At 40.2% G+C, this 21392-nt stretch overlaps 3 protein-coding genes across 10 annotated transcripts; all 3 read right to left on the reverse strand.

The window, feature by feature from the left end:
- Positions 1 to 506: 506 nt before the first annotated feature.
- On the reverse strand, positions 507 to 3466 carry mtres1 (mitochondrial transcription rescue factor 1). 7 transcript variants are annotated; one of them, XM_013271460.3, is made up of 5 exons: positions 3329 to 3450; positions 2520 to 2562; positions 1979 to 2417; positions 964 to 1036; positions 507 to 890 (listed from the first exon to the last, which is right to left on the reverse strand). In XM_013271460.3, exons 2-5 carry the CDS (start codon positions 2539 to 2541, stop codon positions 708 to 710), a joined length of 717 nt encoding a protein of 238 aa, XP_013126914.1. In that variant the 5' UTR covers positions 2542 to 2562; positions 3329 to 3450; the 3' UTR covers positions 507 to 707. The 7 variants fall into 7 exon arrangements, with proteins under 7 accessions (XP_013126914.1, XP_013126916.1, XP_013126915.1 ...); XM_013271462.3 differs by having other exon boundaries at positions 3216 to 3332; XM_013271461.3 differs by lacking the exon at positions 3329 to 3450 and adding an exon at positions 3111 to 3322.
- Positions 3467 to 4893: 1427 nt separating this feature from the next.
- Positions 4894 to 21267, reverse strand: LOC100708703 (transmembrane protein 151B). 2 transcript variants are annotated; one of them, XM_005477545.4, is made up of 3 exons: positions 19359 to 21267; positions 12205 to 12755; positions 4894 to 8815 (listed from the first exon to the last, which is right to left on the reverse strand). In XM_005477545.4, the coding sequence occupies exons 2-3, from the start codon at positions 12280 to 12282 to the stop codon at positions 7406 to 7408; spliced, it is 1488 nt and encodes a 495-aa protein (XP_005477602.1). In that variant the 5' UTR covers positions 12283 to 12755; positions 19359 to 21267; the 3' UTR covers positions 4894 to 7405. The 2 variants fall into 2 exon arrangements, with proteins under 2 accessions (XP_005477602.1, XP_025756652.1); XM_025900867.1 differs by lacking the exon at positions 19359 to 21267 and having other exon boundaries at positions 12205 to 12825.
- On the reverse strand, positions 13672 to 19371 carry LOC100708430 (transmembrane protein 151B). Its single transcript, XM_019348475.2, has 2 exons — positions 18820 to 19371; positions 13672 to 17367 (listed from the first exon to the last, which is right to left on the reverse strand). The coding sequence occupies exons 1-2, from the start codon at positions 18895 to 18897 to the stop codon at positions 16237 to 16239; spliced, it is 1209 nt and encodes a 402-aa protein (XP_019204020.1). The 5' UTR covers positions 18898 to 19371; the 3' UTR covers positions 13672 to 16236.
- Positions 21268 to 21392: the final 125 nt, after the last annotated feature.

Raw genomic sequence — 21392 nt, forward strand, 5'->3', positions numbered from 1 at the left:
CTGATTTGCAACCCACCTATCGCCCACCAACCTTCTGACTGGTGGGCAATAGGTGGTGCTCCATCTCCTGAGCCACAGGCATCCAGCTCTTAGTTCCATCATTAACATAAGAGAATCAGATGAATTGCACTTTCATTCCATTAAATTAATGTTGAGATGTGCATGAGACAGTTTTAGTTTTCATTTTTTCAGGTTAACCCCAAGAGAATAAATTTGAGCTCCAAAAGTACAAATAAGGGGTCAGGTTTCAAGAATCATATAAAGTGCTTGTTTCCAGCCAACAGGATTAAAGCAGGATATTTCTTACTCATGCTTATAAGAAATCTATTATATATAATATTATATACAATAACATTTCCTTATTAATATTTGGGGATATTTAATAGAAATTTCAAGTTATTTATTTATCCCTGTAAGTTAAGTGTTGGCAGTTTCAGTTCTGAAACCATGAAAACACCACACAGCTTTCCAAAAAAAATGTTAAAAATCCACGAGGACACAAATGATGAAGTCTAAACCCTCACAGTGCACCTTTATTGGGGGAGTGTCACACTATAGAAGGGAGAAGTACACGTTTAATCACACAGAGTTGTTAGCTCTGCACAACATTTTTGTAATCCATTCTACATCCACCTCGTTGGAGAGCCACTCAGTGCTGTTGACCTCACAGGCCAATGGCATTACAGTCAGTACAGTCTTAGGCAGATTCAAGGTTTAAAGGCCTCCTCCCTGGGAAGCTCGAGACATTTCCAGCGCCTTATGGCAACTTTGTGCTTTTCAGTGTTACCAGTGTCAGTAAAAACCCTTCTCAGGATAACTCTCATCAATGTAACAGTGTTCGTTTCTGGGTTCTCTGACAGAACCAGGTCCAGGGTGTCCCCGAGTTTTACCTGAGAAAAGAACAAAATATGAGGAACACTGGATTACCTAATTCATGCACTGTCGTAAGCAAGCAGCACTCACCGTTTTACTTTTCTTGATGAGTTTCTGTCCGTTTAATCTGAGCTTGTTGTTGTAGAACGCATCTTCAATTTTACTGTGACAAGACAGAAGCACGTTAGACTCTGGTATAATGGCGACCAATGTTGTAAAGTCCCTACTGTTTGCAGTTTTTTTTTTTTGTGCTTTCTTTCTATGCGATTGCGGCATCGAGGTATGGTCTGTGCCTCAGATGCACGAGGGAGAGGTGGAGCTGGATGGTTGAGATTGGGGGACCAGTTTGGGAAGAGAGCCACACCTGGCGTGTGGCTGCCAATTATTCTCTTTTCTTATATAGTAGTTGTGAGACTGGAGAAGAAGGAAGACAAAGAGTGAAGCACAGTGGCAGAAATGCTCGATTGCTGGGCAATCGGTGGAGCAAACTTAACTGTGTAGAACTAAAGTCTTCCCCTCTCTGTGGTTACTAAGGAGAACCTGCTACAGTGATTAAAGGGAAAAACAACATAAAGTTTCTTAATGAGGTCACAGTGTGCCACTAGAACGATTGTGGCTCAAGCGTTGGGAGTTCGCCTTGTAATCGGAAGGTTACCGGTTCGAGCCCCGGCTCGGACAGTCTCGGTCGTTGTGTCCTTGGGCAAGACACTTCACCCGTTGCCTACTGGTGGTGGTCAGAGGGCCCGGTGGCGCCAGTGTCCGGCAGCCTCGCCTCTGTCAGTGCGCCCCAGGGTGGCTGTGGCTACAACGTAGCTTGCCATCACCAGTGTATGAATGTGTGTGTGAATGGGTGAATGACTGGATATGTAAAGCGCTTTGGGGTCCTTAGGGACCATAAAAGCGCTATATAAATACAGGCCATTTACCATTTAGAACAGCTTGTGGCACACTGAGAGCACCCTAGCATTGATTCTCCATGCAATTTCCTTATTTCCTGTTTTGATTATGAAGTATGGAGGAGAGAGTGCAAAATCCTGTTCATCTTCAGCAGCAACTTAATTACTTGTCAACACCCACCCAGCCTCAGATTCTTATGCTGACTCACTTGCGTGCCATATCCAGGCCAGCTTTTATAATGACGTCGTAGCGGAAGGACTGAACATATTTCTCCATGTCTTTATAGTCCTTGGGTAGATTTGGGTCCAAATCTTCATAATCACTGTCCTCTGCGTCTTTATCATCCTCATCTTCCTCCTCCTGTGCACTTGAAGCACCTTTCTTCTTGTTGCTTTTAAACCTCAAATGATGAGCAGACCAACACCTGAGAGCGTCTCTTCCACGGAAAGCAGGCCGGTGACAGCCAGGTGTCACAGGGAAGACAGAGTAGCCGCACAGCTGGCGAGTATGAATGGTCCTGGGACACCATTCGGTCTGCCTCAGTCCATATCCGGTAGCTAGCAGGTGGCGAGGGCTCAACCTTCCAAGCTGCCTCATGGCAAGAGCTTGCACCACCAAACTCTGCATGTTTGTGCTCCACCCAGTCACTGAAAGGAACGAGGAGATTGTCAAAACATCAAAAAAAAGGTTCAGTTAATGAATTAATATGGATTCAATATGAAGAGCTAAGGTTGAAGAACAGGACTCACGATTTCTGTCTTTTCGCTTCATGATCACGTGATATCACAATATCTATTAAATTTAGAAAACAAAAATAGAACCACTTTGAATTCATCTTTATTTTTTGTGTGTTTTGGATCATCTTTGCAAATTCAGTTAGAATATTGACACAAGTTTAGGGAGGCTGACAGGCTGCATATGTTGTGTTATCATCTTCACACAGCAGAACATCTGCCTCCTCGCTTGATCCATAATTTTACACACACTTTTTTAAACTGCTGAACATAAGTTCAGATCAGTTGGATTTACTGTAATCTTCAGAATAAAAGCATCAATTTATTTCAGGCTCGGCTAAGGTACAAAAAAATTAATTTCAATTATTTTAGTTTAATAAATACAAGAAAAAGATCAGATGCTTCTTTTTGAACTCACTGACAGGATTAAAGGCAAAGCTTAAGCTTTACTATTTTAGTCGACATGCGTTTGTTTATTCCGGAAGTACTCAGTAAGAAGACGTTCTTTGGTCGTTGCTGACCTCGGATGTGTTATGCTCTCACTATAGCTGGCATATTTTATATATATCTCCTGCTTTTCACACACTTTTATGTCATAATTGTTACCGGTTGCTGTCTCCGCTCAATGTTGAGGTTAAAGTTGAAGCCAAGCGGACGCAGATACGGGCAGTTAGCTAGCTTTACTTTTCTCCGCTGAGCTCGTGGACTTACTTCAACCTAAGCGTGACCCAGCCCGAGCTTCGTGACCATCAAACGTGGTGCAAACAGTTTTTATCCACTGAAAACTTAACTACGAGTTTCCTAACACGCTGCACGACACTCACCTATGGAATAACCTTTCATAGCGTCTTACTGTACTTCGTCCTCTCCGCTGCCGTGGAGTAGACGTGTGGTCGCCGATTTAAATATACTGCCTCCTATGGCACCGGCGGATTATTACACGTATGGCCGAGGCAAATGGCAGTGAAGGAATTTAAACACAAAATGGTTCAATTTGGGAAAGATCACGTGTCCTTTTTTTCAGGAATCTATAGATTTATTTTTAAAAAACAATGAAAAACTCAGGCAATCAACTCTATTATGAGTAACCATGAAATGAATTAAACATTAAAGTGTTATTCATTTAATAAAAAAGAATATAGACATCATTTTGTAAAATGTGGCATTCTTAAAGTAGACCATACAGCTCTGTCCTAAATTCGACCAATGAGGATTTGATTACTCGACAAACACTGTGCACCACTGCTTTCAAAACTCAAATCTGGGCATGTTGGAAGACATTTATGCTCCATTTAATCAATCCTGAAGCCACTCTCAGTTGCTTTTTTGATATACTAACAGTAAAAGACATTCCAACTTCTCTTAAAATATAACAGTAATGTGTAATTTACCACAACTTAGATGTCTCTTATAAATAGAAGGCATTGTCATAATGTTGCAGTTGTTGGCTCATCAGACAAGGCAGGTTTTTCAGTCTTTGGTGTTCAGTTCTGGTGATTCTGTGTGAATTAGCCTTAGTTTCCAGTGTGGTCTTATGGTGCTGTAGCCTATCAGGTTTTGATGTATTGTTCATTCAGAGTTGCTTTTCTTCAAACCTTTATTGCAATGAGCGGTTATTTGAGTCACTGTCACCATCCTCTCAACTCGAAGCAGTTTGCCCATTCTCCTCCATCTTCTGGCACCAGCAAAGCGTTTTCTTCCTGCATGTTTTCTCTTTTTCAGACCATTCTCTGTAACCCAGGAGATGACTGTGCGGAAAGATCCCAGGAGATGAGCAGTTTCTGGAATACTCAGAGCAGCCTGTCCGGCACTAATTACTGTTAAAATCACTTAAATCAGCTTTCTTCGCCATTTTGTTGCTCAGTTTGAAATTCAGCAGGTCGTTTTCAACATGTCTGCATGCCTAAATGCACTGAGGTATTGTCATGTTGTTGCTTGATTGGATATTTTCATTAACAAGCAGTTGAACAGGTGTACTAGTGATTGTATGTACAAGGTGGATGTAGTCTCTCTAAAGTTAACCAGATTTTTGAAGATTCAACTTGTGCATTTTGGCAACCCCGCCCCCCCCCCCTTTTGGTTATCAGCCAGTCTGCTTTGCCAACAATTAACACATTTTTAAAGAAAATGGAAACTTAAAAGCAACTTAAATAAGCAGGGGTTTTATCACAAGGATGGATAAACATAAGTAGCAATTTGTTGCATTTTATGAATTAGTTAATAGCTTCATTATTTGTTATTTCTGGAGCTTTTGATAGGATTTGAAGGTATTTAATGAAACAAAACCTTATTTCTTTTCTTGATTTTTCACAGTTTTGTCTCTCTACAGCTAGGAGGGGGGGAAGCAAAGGATTAAACGGATCTGAGGATACAAGAAAGCAACATTTTGTTTAACTGTACATGGGTGTGACCCAGACATTTATTGCAACTTTTATTTTTCCAGCATAAGATAAGTTGAAATACATATTCTGAAAAGTAATTAAGTTATTTATACAGCCCATTTGGTTATAGTGACATTTATGACACTTTTTTTGTACAAGACTCTTGTTTTTGTTCCATGTCTGAGCATTTATGATAACACATCAGCTTAATTATTACTTTAAGGTAATTTACACCAACATTCAGCTCCACTACAATTCATAATGTCTATAGTGTCACTTCCATCAAGTGCATAATAATATGAATGTCACTACATTATTGAAAACAATGTATGAAGTATGGAGGGCCAAAACTGACAGGATTAAGATGATAAAAAAAAATTATTTATTCAGTAAATAGCTAACTATGCCATTAAATGCCACAAAATAAATTTTATATTTTTTGATTATTAATTTTTATCACACTGATTAATTTTTATTTGAGCCTATGTTAATTTTACATTTTATTTTTTAAAATAATTTATGCATTAATATGTTTATTTCCCTCAAATACATTCATTTTGTGATTTTACATTTCTTTATGCATTTCTGCTTCATTGTACACATAAGAGGGCTTAGCTAACCTATTTTAAATCTTTAGTGACTAAGACTTATTTAAACATTTATTTACAAAAGGCAAAAGGTTCACCTCATGACTGATTTTGATTGATAGCCAAATTATTTGCAACAGAAAGCAGAAATGTGGAAAGAAATTTGAAAAGAGAATACAACAATACAGTCATTTGGGTAAAAAGAAAACACAACTAATGCTTAAAGTAAGTTATTATGCTATTTGAGAGGCATTTAATGGCATATGAATTTATTTAAAAAACTATTTATTTTAAATTTTTGGCTGTTTTGGTCCTCCATAGAAACAAGAAGTATTGTGCCACAATGAATACAACATTTTTTATATTTAAAAAAAGCATGTATTATAAAGTTTGTATAATGTGTAAACATAAGGGCATTTACATCCTTGCATATACTGACTGTAAACTCAGAAGAGTCACATATCCTCCAGATGACAACATCACAGTCTTTCAGTAACATGGTGGCATATCAGTACACGCTGGACAGCGAGATCACCATTTTACAGATGAAAAATGGAGCATTATTCCTTTACTATCAACACATAATGGTACAGAGTATATCGTATATGCTGGTGGTTTACATTCATGGATATGGTTTTACCACAGTGTCTCAGCAGGAGGAAATCATGCAAAATCAGGCATGGATTTGATGATCTTATGTTCTTTTTTTGCAGCTAAATCCACACTCACCTGCTCACATGTACTGTAATAAACCAGTCTCTATCTTTTATGTCCACATGATGGGTGTAATGATGTGTATTTGTACCACAGTTGCCGGCAGGTTTCATCATGGCAGTAGGCAGCAGAAAAGTCCCATTTTATGCGTAATGCTTGATTGAGTTTTCATGATGCGTTTTAGTCTGTCAAGGTAAAGGCTCATAGGACTAGACAGTGTTAGTGCGCCCACATTTTTTCATTTTCTGGGTCAGTCAAGACAAATTAATCGCATGTTAAAGCCACTAAAGCAAAAAAAAAAATGTCCGCCTGATTCTGTTTTCGCTCTTATTTTCTTCAAGACGGCCAAACTGTTAATTCCAACATTTACATCCGAGGTTAGAAGAAAAGCACCAACTGTAAACATCATGTTTGTGTGTCAGTCACTCAACATCCACAACAGTCTGGAGCTGCCACATAGCACCAACGCCAAACAGTCAAGTACAGAGAAATCCACTAAAGAAGAAGAAAAAGAAGCAGAGATGCACCAGGATGCAACAAAACCACAGGACCGGCTGTTAGGAGGGCATGAGTCTGAACTTCTCTCAGTCTGAACAAATGCCTCTCCCTTTCTAACATCCTTAGGTCACTGCCTGCTGAAATTAAGCCTATACCTGTTGTCTGAAGTTAATAAAAGGCATTCTGGGTAATGTAGGAACAAACAGATGATTAAAAAAGAATTTACAGATATGGTTTAACAGTGAGTGAGAACGTCCAAGATTTAAATAGTCACTTGAAGTCAGAGGTTTCCACTTTGGGATGTACACCAGCACAAACTGGCGATCCTCCACTTGAGATTTGTTTTCACAGTTATTGCTGTAGTTAGAAATTAAATTTGTAGAAGCTGCTCCATAATGAATCACTGAATGAAGGTGAGATGGTTAAACCTCTGAGAAAGTCCCTATGAGGTATCTGCAGCCTTAGTTTCACATGCACTGTAAAAGCTGTAGCGATGGTGTGCTTTGTAACAGTCTGCGTCTTCTTGGTTTTTCCTGGAAGCCAAGCAGATATGATTTGTTTGTGTGTGTGAGCTTATCATGGGATGCCACTTTGTTCTCCGCTCACTGACCTCTGTTATTGCTTTGGTGATTCACACATTCAGGATTCAGGCAATTGTTTCTTACAGCATCCACTACGCCCTGTTTTTGAAGTGCTACAGAAATGCCGCTGTGACTGCATATCATAAAGAGGTCTCCACGCAGGAGCCATTTCTGTGGAAAGATCTGTGGTTGTGGCAGTTCTCACTGCAGTGGACGATGAGCACCGGGTAACAAAGTGCATCCTCGTAGTCCGGGGGCTCCTCGTCATCTGTGGTGAGGCGTTCCGATAGGCAGCGGGTATTTTCACTGGGGCTCTCCTGGTCGTCCAGGCTGCCGCTCCTCCAGAAGCAGCTGCGCTGGGAGCCATAGCGCCGGGCCAAGGAGAAGCGGCTGCTGCTGAAGGGGATGCGGGAGCTGGCACCGGTGCAGATGCTGAGGGCGCTTCGGGAGAACACTGAGGAGCAGCTCATGGCTCTGTGGCAGCGCTCGCAGTTCTGACGAAGCCCACTGAAGCTAGAGGGGCACTGGGCCAGGTCCATGAGGCCAGCCTCTGAGTAACTGGGAACCAGCTGCTGGTTGGAGCGAATGTGCCACTCCAGTTCTGTACTGTCAATGGTGTTAACTCGAGGGATACGGCGCCAATAAGGGCGATCATCACAAGGGGTCACAGGGAGGTAATCGTGGCCAAAGAGCTTTTCAACACGATAGTGGACGTATGCAGTGCGATACTCTGTGAAGACTCTGAGAGGCCAGGAGAACGTGAGGAAGGAGGCAAACCAGAAGACGTACTGGGACAGATACCAAGGGTGGTGCTCCGGGTCACAGAGCACCAAGACATACTCCTTCAGGTCAATGTTCTTCAGATGCATGCCCTCTCTTGCTTCCATGTAGTCATCCAGGCCCTCATTGTCGGTGAAAAACCTCGCCCTTTGTGTGAGATAAGAATTCTCTGACTCCACGTTGGCAAAACTGAAACACTTAGTGAAGCGCATCTTTGTCAGCGCAGACTTCTCCAAGCCCAGCAGCTGTTTGGAAACATCTTTGACACCACAGTGGCTGTAGTCAAATTCTGCTTCTGCCACGTGGGTGTTGACACGCTCATGGTAAACCTGGGTGCTCGTGTAGGCGTCTCCGTTGCGGTAGCGCGTGACTTGTCGAGTTCGGCGCACATAGTGATAGCTGATGGCCTTCCACCAGATGCAGGGCTTAGCCTGCTGCATCCTCTGGATACGCTCGGAGATGCCCTCCACGTCCACTTTGTGCTGCAGCTCATTCTTCACGTGACAGTGCCAGCACTCAACTAGGTAAACTAAATAGAGCATGCCCAGCAGGGCCAAGGGGATGTAGATGTAGCCATCAGAGCAGGGGCTGTCATGGTACATCATGGAATTCCCTTTGAAGTCACTGTCGAAGGTCAGGCGGGTCACCTTGGTGATGTGACACCAAACCATGGCTCCCATGCAGCCATACATGAGAACGGACAAGAGTAGGCATTTCCAGAAACTCTCCCGACATAAGGACTTGCTTAGAGATTGCTTCAGCGGTCTTTGCTGTCGGGTGAAAGCACAAACATAAGAAGAAACATTTTAAAAACTGATCAGAACATATTTATAATTCTATCACCACCAAATCTTAAACATCCATAATCCTTGATGTATTTAGAACACAAGTCGTAAGAACAAATTCAGGCTTTTGTAAATATTAACAAGCTGCGAATAGCTTTGTAACTGCAGAACAATATATTTCTTCAGAGCTGTACAAGCAAGCTTCATTTTTATGTGCAGGCAGTTTCAAGGCATGCAAAGTCAAAATCGTAATAGAACCAGGATTCTGTTAAAATCTCAATATGCTGTATGAAAAAGAAATGCCAAAGCCAAAATTCACTAATCACAAAATTTTGTGTATCTACCCAAAAAATGGTTTAAATCCTATACTCAATGAAAAAATTTGAAATTAAAAATGTACAATTTATCAAATGAAGTGGAAACTTAAATTGAAAACTAAATAAATATGAGAATTTATACAGCTGATTTTAATTGAATTAAAACACATGTCAAGTTATGTCACATGTACTTTGTAGAAAGTGTGTGTTTTTGGTTTTTTGGGGGGGGGGGAGGGGAGGGGGAGTGGGACAGTTTAGGTCCTCCATAGTTAAACACCACAGACTGCCAGTAGCTGTCAGATGCAGGCTTGTGTTTTGCTCGTTTGCTATCTGACTATTTTTGTTACATTAAATATCAGAAATGTTAATAAACTTTTAATTGTAGGCGAAAAGCTTTAGAAAAGAGGAATTTCTGATTAAATTAAAATGTGTAAATAATGTAAAAGCCTGGCCGTTATCATTTCTCACTGTGGTCCTCAGTGAACCTGACTGGCGTCGTCCGTATCTGCTGGGTTTGTGTTTCTGGTTTGTGTGGTAACAAATAAATTATGTTGCCACTGTGAGTTATTTCTCTTTTAGCCAGCTTGTGCTTTTTTAAGTTATCTCATGTGTATTATTGTGACTTTTCCTTCCTTCCTTTCCACTTCTTTCTTCCCTTCATGTTTCCTAATTGTGTCTTGATCCCCCAGTCAGTCCTTTGTGTATCCCCCTGTCAGCTGATCTGCTTTACAGTGTTTTTGCAAAAAAAAGCGCTATACAAATACAGGCCATTTTGCATGCTTTGATTGCAGCTGCTGATTAATAACCGTGACATTGTTCAATCTTTCGCATAATTAGACCAAAATAAACAAAGGAGTCACAAACCCTTGCAAGCAGCACTGGGGTTATGGTTGAAAAGAACAACAAGATAATTATGTAAATTGTCAGATGAAGTATGCAGCACTTACATGATATAGAAAAATGTTGCCACACACTTTCAGACAATAAAAGTACCTTTTTGCACTTTTAGTGGTACAGAGGTTTATCACTGAGGCTTTATCCTCTGAGGTGCAGAGTGCAGGGGAGACTTCTTTACACCCTTTGCACATCTGGTATCAATAAGTGCACATAAGGCTCCCAGAAACAGGGACAACAGGTGACAGTCCTCTGCAATTCTGCACCTTTACCTTAAATCTTAAACTGTAAGAGTAAATTTTATATTTCACCTAGTTCTGAAACAGTCACACTAACACGTTTCAAATTATCTGATTTTATTATTAGACAAAGATAACCCAAGTAAGACACACACAAAAAAAGACAAAAAGAAGAGTTCAATTTCAGTCATCACACCCAGACCTGTTTACTGTCCGACCTGTCGAAGCAAGAATTTACTTAAACAGAACCTGTCCCACAAAGTGAAGTAGGCTAAAAGTTAACAAAAAGCAACACATTGTGCCACGATCTAAAGAAACTGAGAAAAAACTGACATCTGTGAGTCTTAAATGGTTACATTGTCATTTCTGAGGCTTTGGAACTCCAGTGAATCACGGTGAAGACCATTATTGATAAATAGAGAGAATTTGGAACAGTGGTGAACCTTCCCAGGAGTGGCCAGCATACCAAAATAACCCCCAGCGTCCAGTGACGACTCATCCAGAAGGTCACAAAAGAATCCAAAAGAAAATCTAAATAACTGCAGGTCTCACTTTCCTCAGTTAAGATCAGAGGTCATGAATCAACAATAAGAGACTGGGAAAAAGTGAGAGCATTCCAAGGAGAAAGCCACTGGTGACCAAAACAAACACAAGGGCTCGTTTAACATTTACTAAAAAAAAAACCCATTAATGATCCCCGAGACTTTTGAGAAATTTTCTCCGGACTAATGAGACTTGCTGTAATTGATGGAACAAGAAAAGCTGAAGGAGAATGTCTGGCCATCACTTCATGCCCTGAAGCTCCATCACCGTTGGGTTATGCAGCATGACAGTGATTTGCAACAGACCAGCAAGTCCACCTCAAACAACCCTTCAATGTGGCTGAATTAAAACAACAGTGCCAAAATTTCTCCACAGTGATATGAAAGCCTCATTGCCAGTTATCACAAATGCTTGATTCTGCCAAGCTGGCACAGCCAGCCATAAGAATTAGTTTTCACACCGGGCTATGCAGGTTTGGATAGCATTTTTTTCTTAATAAATAAAATCATCATCTAAAAAAATACTGCATTTTGTATTTAGCCAAGTTATTTTTATCTAGTATTAAAATGTATTTGGTGAACTGAGATATTCAAAAATAGAAAAAGAAACCATTAAAGGGCCAACCACTAAACAGTACTGCACCCTTTTGGTCCTTAAAAAGGTATATAGTTGTCTTGAAGTCTAATAATTAGCTTAATGGGTGCAGATGTGTGTTGATTATACTTTCAGGGGCAGAAATTGATGTTTTCATTTCTGTGAGTGTCCATGCATTTGGGCTTACAATTATGTAATTATTGCATTGGGTGAAAATTCCTTAAGAAAGAATGGATGTTAACTCTAACCCTAAACGGATCCCAGCCAAACTGATGGATGTTATTAGGTCACTGGCTCGTTTGCAGCTGACCTGCATCTCTGCTGACTGATAACTGCAACGTCTGTGGATGTTTTGCATAAAAGTATGACCAAAAGGGTCAAACACACACGGATCAGACATTTCTGTCCAAAGAAAATCAATCTGCAAACAGTAAGAATAACTGAGGATATTCCGTCCATGGTCAGGTTCACAGGCCCGCTGCGGCACACGGGAGGTGAAAAACAGGTAAAGACGCTGGCTGGCTGATTCCCAATCACATATCCTGCAGTTTTCCTCTAAAATAATCAATGCATGCTACAAGATTATAGAAATTCCTTTCTATATCAGACTGTGGAACAGTGGCATGTCTGTAACACCAAATTCCCGTCAGATTATCCACCTGCAGCGTGTCACAGCCTGCACAGCACTCACATGGACACATTAAAGCTCTGCGACAAGCTCTGACAAACAGACCGTAACAAAAGGAATTTGCTGTGCCAAAAAAAAAAGATTGCCAGAAAATTCTACCTCCTCTCTGGTGTCCTCCTCGAAAACGGTGGTGGTGCTGCTTTCACTCGCTGTCGCAGCCGATGCTGGAGGAGACATGATGCTGGGCAGCTACTGGTAGTGATGACAGGGCGTGGAGGAGGAGGAAGAGCGAGAGATTTCACCACCTTTGCTCCACAGCGACCCTCAAATGAGACTCGTCACATCTGCTGTCGTTTAGAGGCATTTAGAGCTGAGCCGACGGGGACCGGCTGATCGGTGAAAGACAAAATAAGAGCATCTGTACCTTCCCGGTGCGTAAGAAACGAAAAACAATACGCGAGGGTGTTTCTACAGGAACTCCCGCATCCTGCTGTCTACGGTTCAGCTGTCAGTGCCGCAGTAACATGATGGGAGATTTGCTGTATTAGCCGGTTGTTGTTACTGAAGGAGCGTGCCCTGCCCCTCGGGGCCCGCTGGGTGCGCAGGAGGCGGCCAGAGAGCTGGCGGGGTCGCTGTCCATGGTGCTGACTGAGGTAGACTGAGGTACCGGGAGATGCTGTTGCATAAATCACTTAAAGGGAAAGTCCGACCTAAAATGTGCCGCCCCACTGATTATCAACATATAGAGCAAAAATAAAGTTACTTTTAGTTTAGGAAAGTAATCTGGTCACTCTTTAGGCTTAGCCACTGGTTTTATTTGGACGGCTTAATTGTTCGTAGTGTTGTTGTGACTTTGTGATCTTTGGTTACTTAATATGAATGAGTTTTGATTTTATTGAAGTTTTGGATTCTCCTGTTTGTTGATTTGTTGTTTGTTGATGATACTGCCTAAGGGAACCATGTATAATTCTGTTTACATAAACATGCTTCCCTTAGGCAGTATCATTAGAAGACATAGTATACATTTTCACTGCTATGCAGATGACACCCAACTTTATCTACCCATGAAGCCAGGTAACACACACCAAACTGTTAAACTGCAGGAATGTCTTAAAGACACAAAGACCTGGGTAAACACTCATTTTCTGCTTATAAATTCGGTTAAAACTGAGGTTATTGTACTCAGCCCTGAAAATCTTAGTAATATGCCCTCTAACGAGATACTTGCTCTGGTTTGCATTGCCTTGACCTCCAAACTGCAGGCTTGCTTGTTGTTCCTAAAGTATTTAAAGTAGAATTGGAGGCAGAGCCTTCAGCTTTCACGCCCCTCTTCTGTAGAACCAGCTTCCAGTTTGGATTCAGGAGACAGACACAATCTCCAAAGGCTTAAAACTTTAATTTTTGCTAAACCACATATTTAGGGCTGGATCAGGTGACCCTGACTCCTCTCTTAGTTATGCTGCAATAGGTGTAGGCTGCTGGGGGAGTCCCATGATGCACTGTTTCTTCTTTAGTCACCTTTCTCACTCACTATGTGTTAACAGACCTCTCTGCATTGAATCTGGCTCTCTTCCACAACAGCTCTCTTTTATCCTGTCTTCCTCCCCCTCACCCAAACCAGTCGTGGCAGATGGCTGCTCCTCTGCCTGGTTCTGCTGGAGGTTTCTTCCTGTTAAACAGGGGTTTTTCCTTACCACTGTCACCAATGCGACCTTCTGCATGTGGATCATCGGGCGCAAGAATCACATACATGTCAAAGAAGTGCAAGTAACAACTGTTTTTTAAAGGGCATTGTGATTTAAGCACTTCAGCCACACAGCTATCAGGAATCCTATTCACCCAGCACAATATATCTCAGTTAGTTTTTGATACACATGGCACATACACACAAATATAAATGATACAGAGTCATTAAAATTTGTTCTTTTTCACAGGACTCAGACAGATGGCCTCACATTTGACCATACAGCACTTTGGTACATAGATGAGTTTATTGTTGACTCAGTGACTCAAAGGTGTCCAGGTCCCGTGGTTGCAAAACAAGCACAAATCATTCATATTCCACCACCATTCTTGACAGTTGGTGTGACATGTTTGTGCTGATATGCCGTCTTTGGCTTTTGCCATAAAGTCATGCTGCCATGTTTTGTTTTGTTTTTAGAGAGAAACGGCTTACTTCTCTCTAAAAGCCATACTTCTTCATCTTTTTTTCTAATTGTAATGCCATGAACTTTAACCTTTAGCATGCTGGCTGAGGCCTGTAGAGTCTGACATGTTGCTCTTGGGCTTTTTTGCAGTTTCTCTGAACATTGCACGGTCTGAAGTTGGTTTGAATTTGCTGGGATTTTCACTACTTTGTAGCTTGTGGCATTTTGTTAACACACTGGTGAATCCTCCAGACCCACAAACTGCCAAAACGTCTGCTTTTATAAAGGTGGTCACACAGCTGTGCTCTAGTAAGTAGAAGCACCCAGCTTCTACTTACCCTTAATTCCAATGGAAAGTAGAAATAAGTGTATATCTACTTTTTCCCAGGACCCTCTATAGAGTAAACATTAAACATTCTTTCAAAAGAAATTAGTTCTATTTGTAGCTTTTGTCAACTTTTGTATATTCAGCTTCTTTAAATTTATCTTTACTATTCATTTTTTTTAGCTGTTTGACTCATTTCTGTCTTTTTGATCTGTTTTTTCCCACTTTTAATTTCACTTCTGATTCTCTGTTCTATTCTGGAGTCATCAAAGAGAAATGGTAAAAATAAAATACTTTTTATTATTGATTTACATATTTAAATTTGAATATGAATACCATCAGTCACATTACTAATGTTACATCTGTTATACAACGTGTAAAATGTTTTCAAGAACCTCAATAAGTGTTCACGAAATGTGGTGAACAAGGGAGCAAAAGTTTCCAGAAACCATCAAGCATCAAATCTACTGCATGAAAACTCTTATTTCTTTAAGTCTAATAAAGATATTTGTAAGTAGAGCTCCTCCTGTGTGCGAGTCATGTGTCATACATGATATGAAGCACATTTAATGCTGGCATTATTACTAAAAAGCACATTTCTTCACATAATTGGGATACATGAAAGAGAAGACTCCATCAAACATCAAAATTATATCACATTCTGGGTCACAATTAAACTTACAACTCACAACAAAAGTAATGTTTGTGTTATGTATGATCTAAAGCTGCCTGTTCAGCTGTTTGGTTCTAATTTGTCTTTACTGAAACAGAGGAGGACATCAGTTCAGCAGGATGTTGGAAAATCTTATGGGTCATTTGGAAGGGTTGTGGTGTTAGTAAATGACTAAATGTGCTATTAAAATGTACTTTAATGCACTGATAACGGCATTGCAGTACATTATTTCCTTACTTGACACTGAATAAATGTAACTGAGCATCAGTCTTTAGTAAAATAGTCTTCATTTTAACCCTCAAACAACTCGTCTATTACTATTTTCTTGCAAAGAGGAGTTGCACAATTAAAATGACATTTTATTTAGACAATCCTATGATTTTTCTCACAAAACAAAAGTTCTTTGTTTCGGTAACACTAGAAAAATATGTATGTAAGTATATAAGTATATGTAATATACTTTTAAGCGGATTATGTATCATTTAACACCGAACTATGAAATGGTGACTCCATAACACTTTGATCACCGACAAATTACAGTGAAGTTATCACAGTCAGGAGGTTTGTTTTTCATCTTTTGTTACTTCCAGGCTCAAACTAAATCTATTTGTTAATGTGTAATATGATTCTTTGAGCAGAAACACTCAAAATTTCCAGATTACTAAAATATCTAAAAATAATAACTGTCAAAATTGGACTCCTAAGTATGACATTATTACCAACAAGTCACAAATTACAATAAAATCAAAGCCTATAACGATAAAATAAGAAGAAGGTGGGAAAAAAATCATGGCAAGAAATAGTTCTACAATCAAAAATATCACAAAGGCACATATAAATATAAGGCTTGGGTCATAAATGACTCCACACAGGTCACCTGAAGGCTAAAGAAACAGAAATCACAGAAAAGGATTCTTGACGGAGACAAAACTACAACAAAGTCTTCACCTTTGGGGCTCCTCCTCCCTGATGACCACACTGTCTGAAACGCAATACTGGTTACTGCTTTTTTCCAGCATTTCTTTTTCTGGTGATGATGGGATCCCTTAAAGGAACGTTGGCACAAGTGCAGATGCTGAGGGGGCTTCTAAAGAACACTGAGGATCAGATGATGACTCTGTGGCAGCGCTCACAGTTCTGATGAATCTCGCTGAAGTTGGACGGTCACTGGGCCAGATCCATGAGGTCAGCCTCTGGGTAAGCAGCTGCTGGTTGGAGCAAATGTGCCACTCCAGTTCTGTAACATCAGTGCTTTTAACTCGAGGGATACGACACCAGTATCGTCGATCATCACATGGCGACACAGGGCGGTAATCGTGCCCAAAGACCTTCTCAACACGATAGTGGACGTATGCAGTGCGATACTCCATGAAGACTCTGAGAGGCCAGGAGAACGTGAGGAAGGAGGCAAACCAGAAGACGTAGTGGGACAGATACCAGGGGTGGTGCTTTGGGTCACAGAGCACCAAGACATACTCCTTCAGGTCAATGTTCTTCAGGTTCATGTCTTCTCTGGCTTCCATGTAGTCATCCAGGCCCTCATTGTCGGTGAAAAACCTCGCCCTTTGTGTGAGATAAGAATTCTCTGACTCCACGTTGGCAAAACTGAAACACTTGGTGAAGCGCATCTTTGTAAGCACAGACTTCTCCAAGCCCAGCAGCTGTTTGGAAACATCTTTGACACCACAGTGGCTGTAGTCAAATTCTGCTTCTGCCACGTGGGTGTCAAGGCGCTCGTGGTAAACCTGGGTGCAAGTATAACGGCGGTAGCGCGTGACTTGTCGAGTTCGGCGCACATAGTGATAGCTGAAGGCCTTCCACCAGATGCAGGGCTTAGCCTGCTGCATCTTCTTTATGTGCTCATAGATGCCCTCCACATCCATTTTGTGCAGCAGCTCATTCTTCACGTGACAGTGCCAGCACTCCAACAGGTAGACTAAATAGAGCATGCCCAGCAGGGCCAAGGGGATGTAGATGTAGCCATCAGAGCAGGGGCTGTCGTGGTACATCTTGGATTTCCCTTTGAAGGCACTGTCGAAGGTGAAACGGGTCACCTTGGTGATGTGACACCAAACCATGGCTCCCATGCAGCCATACATGAGAACGGAAAGGAGGAAGCATTTCCAGAAACTCTCCCGACATAAGGACTTGCTCAGAGATTGTTTCAGCGGTCTTTGCTGTTGAGTGAAAGCACAAACATAAGAAGAAACATTTTAAAAACTGATCAGGACATATTTATAATCCTATAACCACCTAATCTCATGATGTATTTAAAGTACAAGTCCTCAGGTCCTGTGAACAAAATTCAGCATTAGCAAATACTAATCCAGCCTGCATTATGCAACTTTGGAAGGAGAGTGTTTGCTTCCTCAAAGAACAGTTTGTATTTTATTCAGACTGCACAACACTGCAGAGTTTAGGACCGAAATGCAGGACTCTGAGTCTGGCAGATGTAAAAACTACTTTTACTCCAGGCAAGGTAGGCAAACTTCAAAAGTCCAAAGTTCAAACAAACTTAACAACGGTCTGGCCAGAGTAATGCAATGGTATCTTACAGGGTAGAAACACTAATCAGGGGAAGTGAGCATAGCTGGGGGGAAACTGGGCACAGGTTAACAGAATCTACATAACAAGGTAAGAGAAATAAAAGCGATTTTATTTATATAGCACAGAAAATAAAAACAGAAATCCTTGTAGGTTTACAATTCATTAAGGTAGTGAAAACAATGAGATATCATTTTTTTAAAAAGCCAATCAAAATTAAACAAAAAAACAAACTTGAGTGTGGTCCTGTGTGAATAGTAAAGGTAAAGTGAAACTAAAAAGCAAGGCACAAAAGACAAGAAGAAAAGACTTGGCTAGAGGATGAAGAGGAAGTTTGGAACAAGCATAGACTCAAACATGACTCTAAACACAAACTAAAAAAGAATGAAATTGGCCACAGGGGTGTTACTACAGTTAAACATAATAAACCTACAACATAAGAAACCTAACAGAGATTAATAATGAAGAATTCAAAGTTCATAAAACTCTGAACTTCATGTTTCAAATCAGGAACATGACAGGTTCCTATATGTACTTGCTGTAAAGGCAAGTTTCATGGTATGGAAGACAAAAGTAGCTCAATTTGAGTAATAAAACTATGATTTAAAGTTAATATACATGAAGGCAGGCATTAATTTGGTTGAAGAGAACAGACATTAATATGCTGTCAGTTGTTTTGTAATTGTCTTTGTAAAAAACAAAATAGGAAATTAAAAGTATTTATTTTTACCCTTTTTGGTCTACATTTTCTCTCATTTCATTCATTTCTATTTGTCAAAAATAATTCATAAAAACGAGAAACTGTGAGAAAATTTTACTTAAAACATGTTTTTTTAAAAATGAACAAATTAATAAATAAAATGGAAACTTAAATGGAAAACTAAATAAACAGGAAGATAAGCAGAGTGAATCGCCACCACCACACGCACTCCCGTGTTCAAGTTTACACCGATGACACCTGTCAGATCATCCACCTGCAGCGTGTCACAGCCTGCACAGCACGCGCACGGACACAATAAAAATCAACAACACAGAGACTGTAAGAAAAAGGAAAAAGAAAAAAGAGAATTGCCAGAAAATTCTACCTCCTCTCTGGTGTCCTCCTCGAAAACGGTGGTGGTGCTGCTTTCACTCGCTGTCGCAGCTGATGGTGGAGAAGACATGGTGCTGGGCAGCTACTGGTAGTGATGACAGGGCGTGGAGGAGGGAGAAGAGGGAGAGATTTCACCACCTTTGCTCCACAGCGACCCTCAAATGAGACTCGTCACATCTGCTGTCGTTTAGAGGCATTTACAGCCGGTGATCGGCCAAAAAAGAGCATCTGTACCTTCCAGCTGCTGGGAAACGGGTTAAGACAAGAAAAACAATACGCGGGGGTGTTTCTACGGGAAATCCCGCATCCTGCTGTCTACGGTTCAGCTGTCAGTGCCGCAGTAACATGATGGGAGATGTGCTGTATTAGCTGGTCGTCGTTACTGAAGGAGCGTGCCCTGCCCCTCGGGGCCCGCTGGGTGCGCAGGAGGCGGCCGGAGAGCTGGCGGGGTCGCTGTCCATGGTGCTGACTGAGGTAGACTGAGGTACCGGGAGATGCTGTTGCATAAATCACTTAAAGGGAAAGTCCGACCTTAAGCGAGTCTTAAAATGTGAAGCTGCACCGCTTTTCAATGCAGGGAAGGAAAAACAGAGTTTTTCGCTTTAACTCAGTAATCCGATGACACTTAAAGGTTCCTCCTCAATGTGCCGGCTCATCAGCTTGATCAAGGTGTCATGGTCCCAGGGTTTTGTTCCTTATTCATGACTTTTGATTTCAGTGCTGTTGTAGAGGGGTTTTTTTTTTTTTTTAAGTTTTTGGATTCGTGGATTCAGGGTTTTTAGTCACGGTCTGGGCTTTTGTGTTGTTTGAGGGTTTTTCATTCTTAATACAGTTGAGCTTTTATTTTTAAAACTGTTTTTTCAGTTATTATTATTCTGCTAGTGATTTTAAGACATCATCAAGTCTTTGATTCCTGTCTTCAACTTTATAATTTTCCAGTTTTGTGATTTGGGGTTTTGATTTTTGATCCTGTGACTTTCCAATTTCTGTGTTTTTGTTTTCCACCATTATAACAAATCTCCGTTTTGCCCGCTCCCTGTGTAGGTCTGTATGATGTTTTCCTGCCATGTTCCCTCCTGAAATAGTTCATTAATTTTTAGAATCTTTCTTTCATCTCTCCTTGTTTGGTCATTTCCTTTTTTCTTATTGATAGTTTCCTCTGCTCGTTTCTTTTGGGTTTTATTTCCTCCTCTTCTGTTTTCTATTCCCTAATCAGCCCTCTGTATATTTATAGTCATGTTTTCATCTTTGTCAAAGAGTCTGTTAAGTCAGCAAAAGTATAAAACCCACAAAAACACAAAGCCCAAAAAAGTTTTGAGTTTCTTCAATTTGTGGATTTTTAAAATAATTTTATTATTTAATATTTATTTTTGGTTGACACTTTCCGCTTATTTCAGTTAGGATTCTGCTTTAGATTACTTATTTTAGACTCTCTTTTTTCTTAACTTTTCCTTTGTGTTTAGTTACCTCCTGTGTTATTTTTGACAGTCACATTTCCTTGTGTCTGGTACAAAGAGTAGGTAAAAAAGTAATTTTTACAGATTTGCTTGTTTAATTTTAAACATGAATTCCACCAATAACATCAGTTATGTTGTAAATGATATATTATGTAAAATGTTTTCAAAAACCTTGATAAGTCCATAATAAATGTAGTTAACAGGAGTTTCCAGAAACGGTCAAGCATAAAATCTGCTGTATGAAAATGCATTTAACTATTATAAAGGTTTTTATATTTACAGTTTACAGTATTTGTGTGAATCTTGTGTCAAAGATGATATGAAGCACATTCAATCTAGAAATGAATACAAAATCTTTACAAACAGAAAAGACCTGTTCATACATGAAAGACTCCATGAAATATCAAAATCATGTCAGATTTTAGGTCAAAAATAAACTCACAACTTAAAAAATACAATCTACTTCTCAGAAATTCAGTCAAAATCTCAGAGCAGTTAGTAAAATTGTTTTTCAGCTGTTTGGTTTAAATCTTTACTGAAACACATGAAGCACATGTTGGAAAATTGTGGATCATTTTTGAAGGGCTGTTCATCCATCCATTTTATTCTGCTCATATCCAATTCGAAGGCATGTGGGGTCCCTTGACAGGTCGCTCGTCTGCCGCAGGGCTAACACAGAGACACAGAACCATTCCCACAATCACGCCTACAGTCAATAACCCACAGAGACTCAGGGAGAACACGCAAAGAAAGGCCACAGGGTGGATTCAAACAAAGCATCAATCTCTAGTAAAACTGTCTTTTAATCCTCAACAATCACTTTTTTTCCATTTTCAATGCAAAAAGGAGTTAAAAACAAAATTGTATGAACAAAATCACATTTATTTGGACAATCCTTCTTTGGTTCTTCACACAAAACAATTTTCTCTGTCAGTAAACCAGAACATTTTTAAAACTTAAGATTTGTTGGATAGAATCATATGTGGACAGGTTGTTACTTTCAACAAGTTGTAATGAAATAAGCGCCAATAAATTCCAAATTGCAATAAAATAAACGTCTGTAGTGTTAAATGTATGTACATATATTACCTCTATCCAGTTTTGTTTC

This window comes from Oreochromis niloticus, linkage group LG19 (genome assembly GCF_001858045.2).
Source record: "Oreochromis niloticus isolate F11D_XX linkage group LG19, O_niloticus_UMD_NMBU, whole genome shotgun sequence".
Lineage (NCBI taxonomy): Eukaryota > Metazoa > Chordata > Actinopteri > Cichliformes > Cichlidae > Oreochromis > Oreochromis niloticus.

What these genes read in the sequence shown, in the direction of transcription:
- mtres1 (XM_013271460.3), bottom strand. Translation starts at nt 2,541, where the DNA reads ATGAAGCGAAAAGACAGAAATC. An exon ending in GAAGCGAAAAGACAGAAATC is followed by an intron (nt 2,418 to 2,519) that starts GTGAGTCCTGTT and finishes CGTTCCTTTCAG; the next exon opens with TGACTGGGTGGAGCACAAAC. An exon ending in TCATCAAGAAAAGTAAAACG is followed by an intron (nt 891 to 963) that starts GTGAGTGCTGCT and finishes TTCTTTTCTCAG; the next exon opens with GTAAAACTCGGGGACACCCT.
- LOC100708703 (XM_005477545.4), bottom strand. Translation starts at nt 12,282, where the DNA reads ATGTCTCCTCCAGCATCGGCTGCGACAGCGAGTGAAAGCAGCACCACC. An exon ending in AGGAGGACACCAGAGAGGAG is followed by an intron (nt 8,816 to 12,204) that starts GTAGAATTTTCT and finishes TTCACCCGACAG; the next exon opens with CAAAGACCGCTGAAGCAATC.
- LOC100708430 (XM_019348475.2), bottom strand. Translation starts at nt 18,897, where the DNA reads ATGTCTTCTCCACCATCAGCTGCGACAGCGAGTGAAAGCAGCACCACC. An exon ending in AGGAGGACACCAGAGAGGAG is followed by an intron (nt 17,368 to 18,819) that starts GTAGAATTTTCT and finishes TTCACTCAACAG; the next exon opens with CAAAGACCGCTGAAACAATC.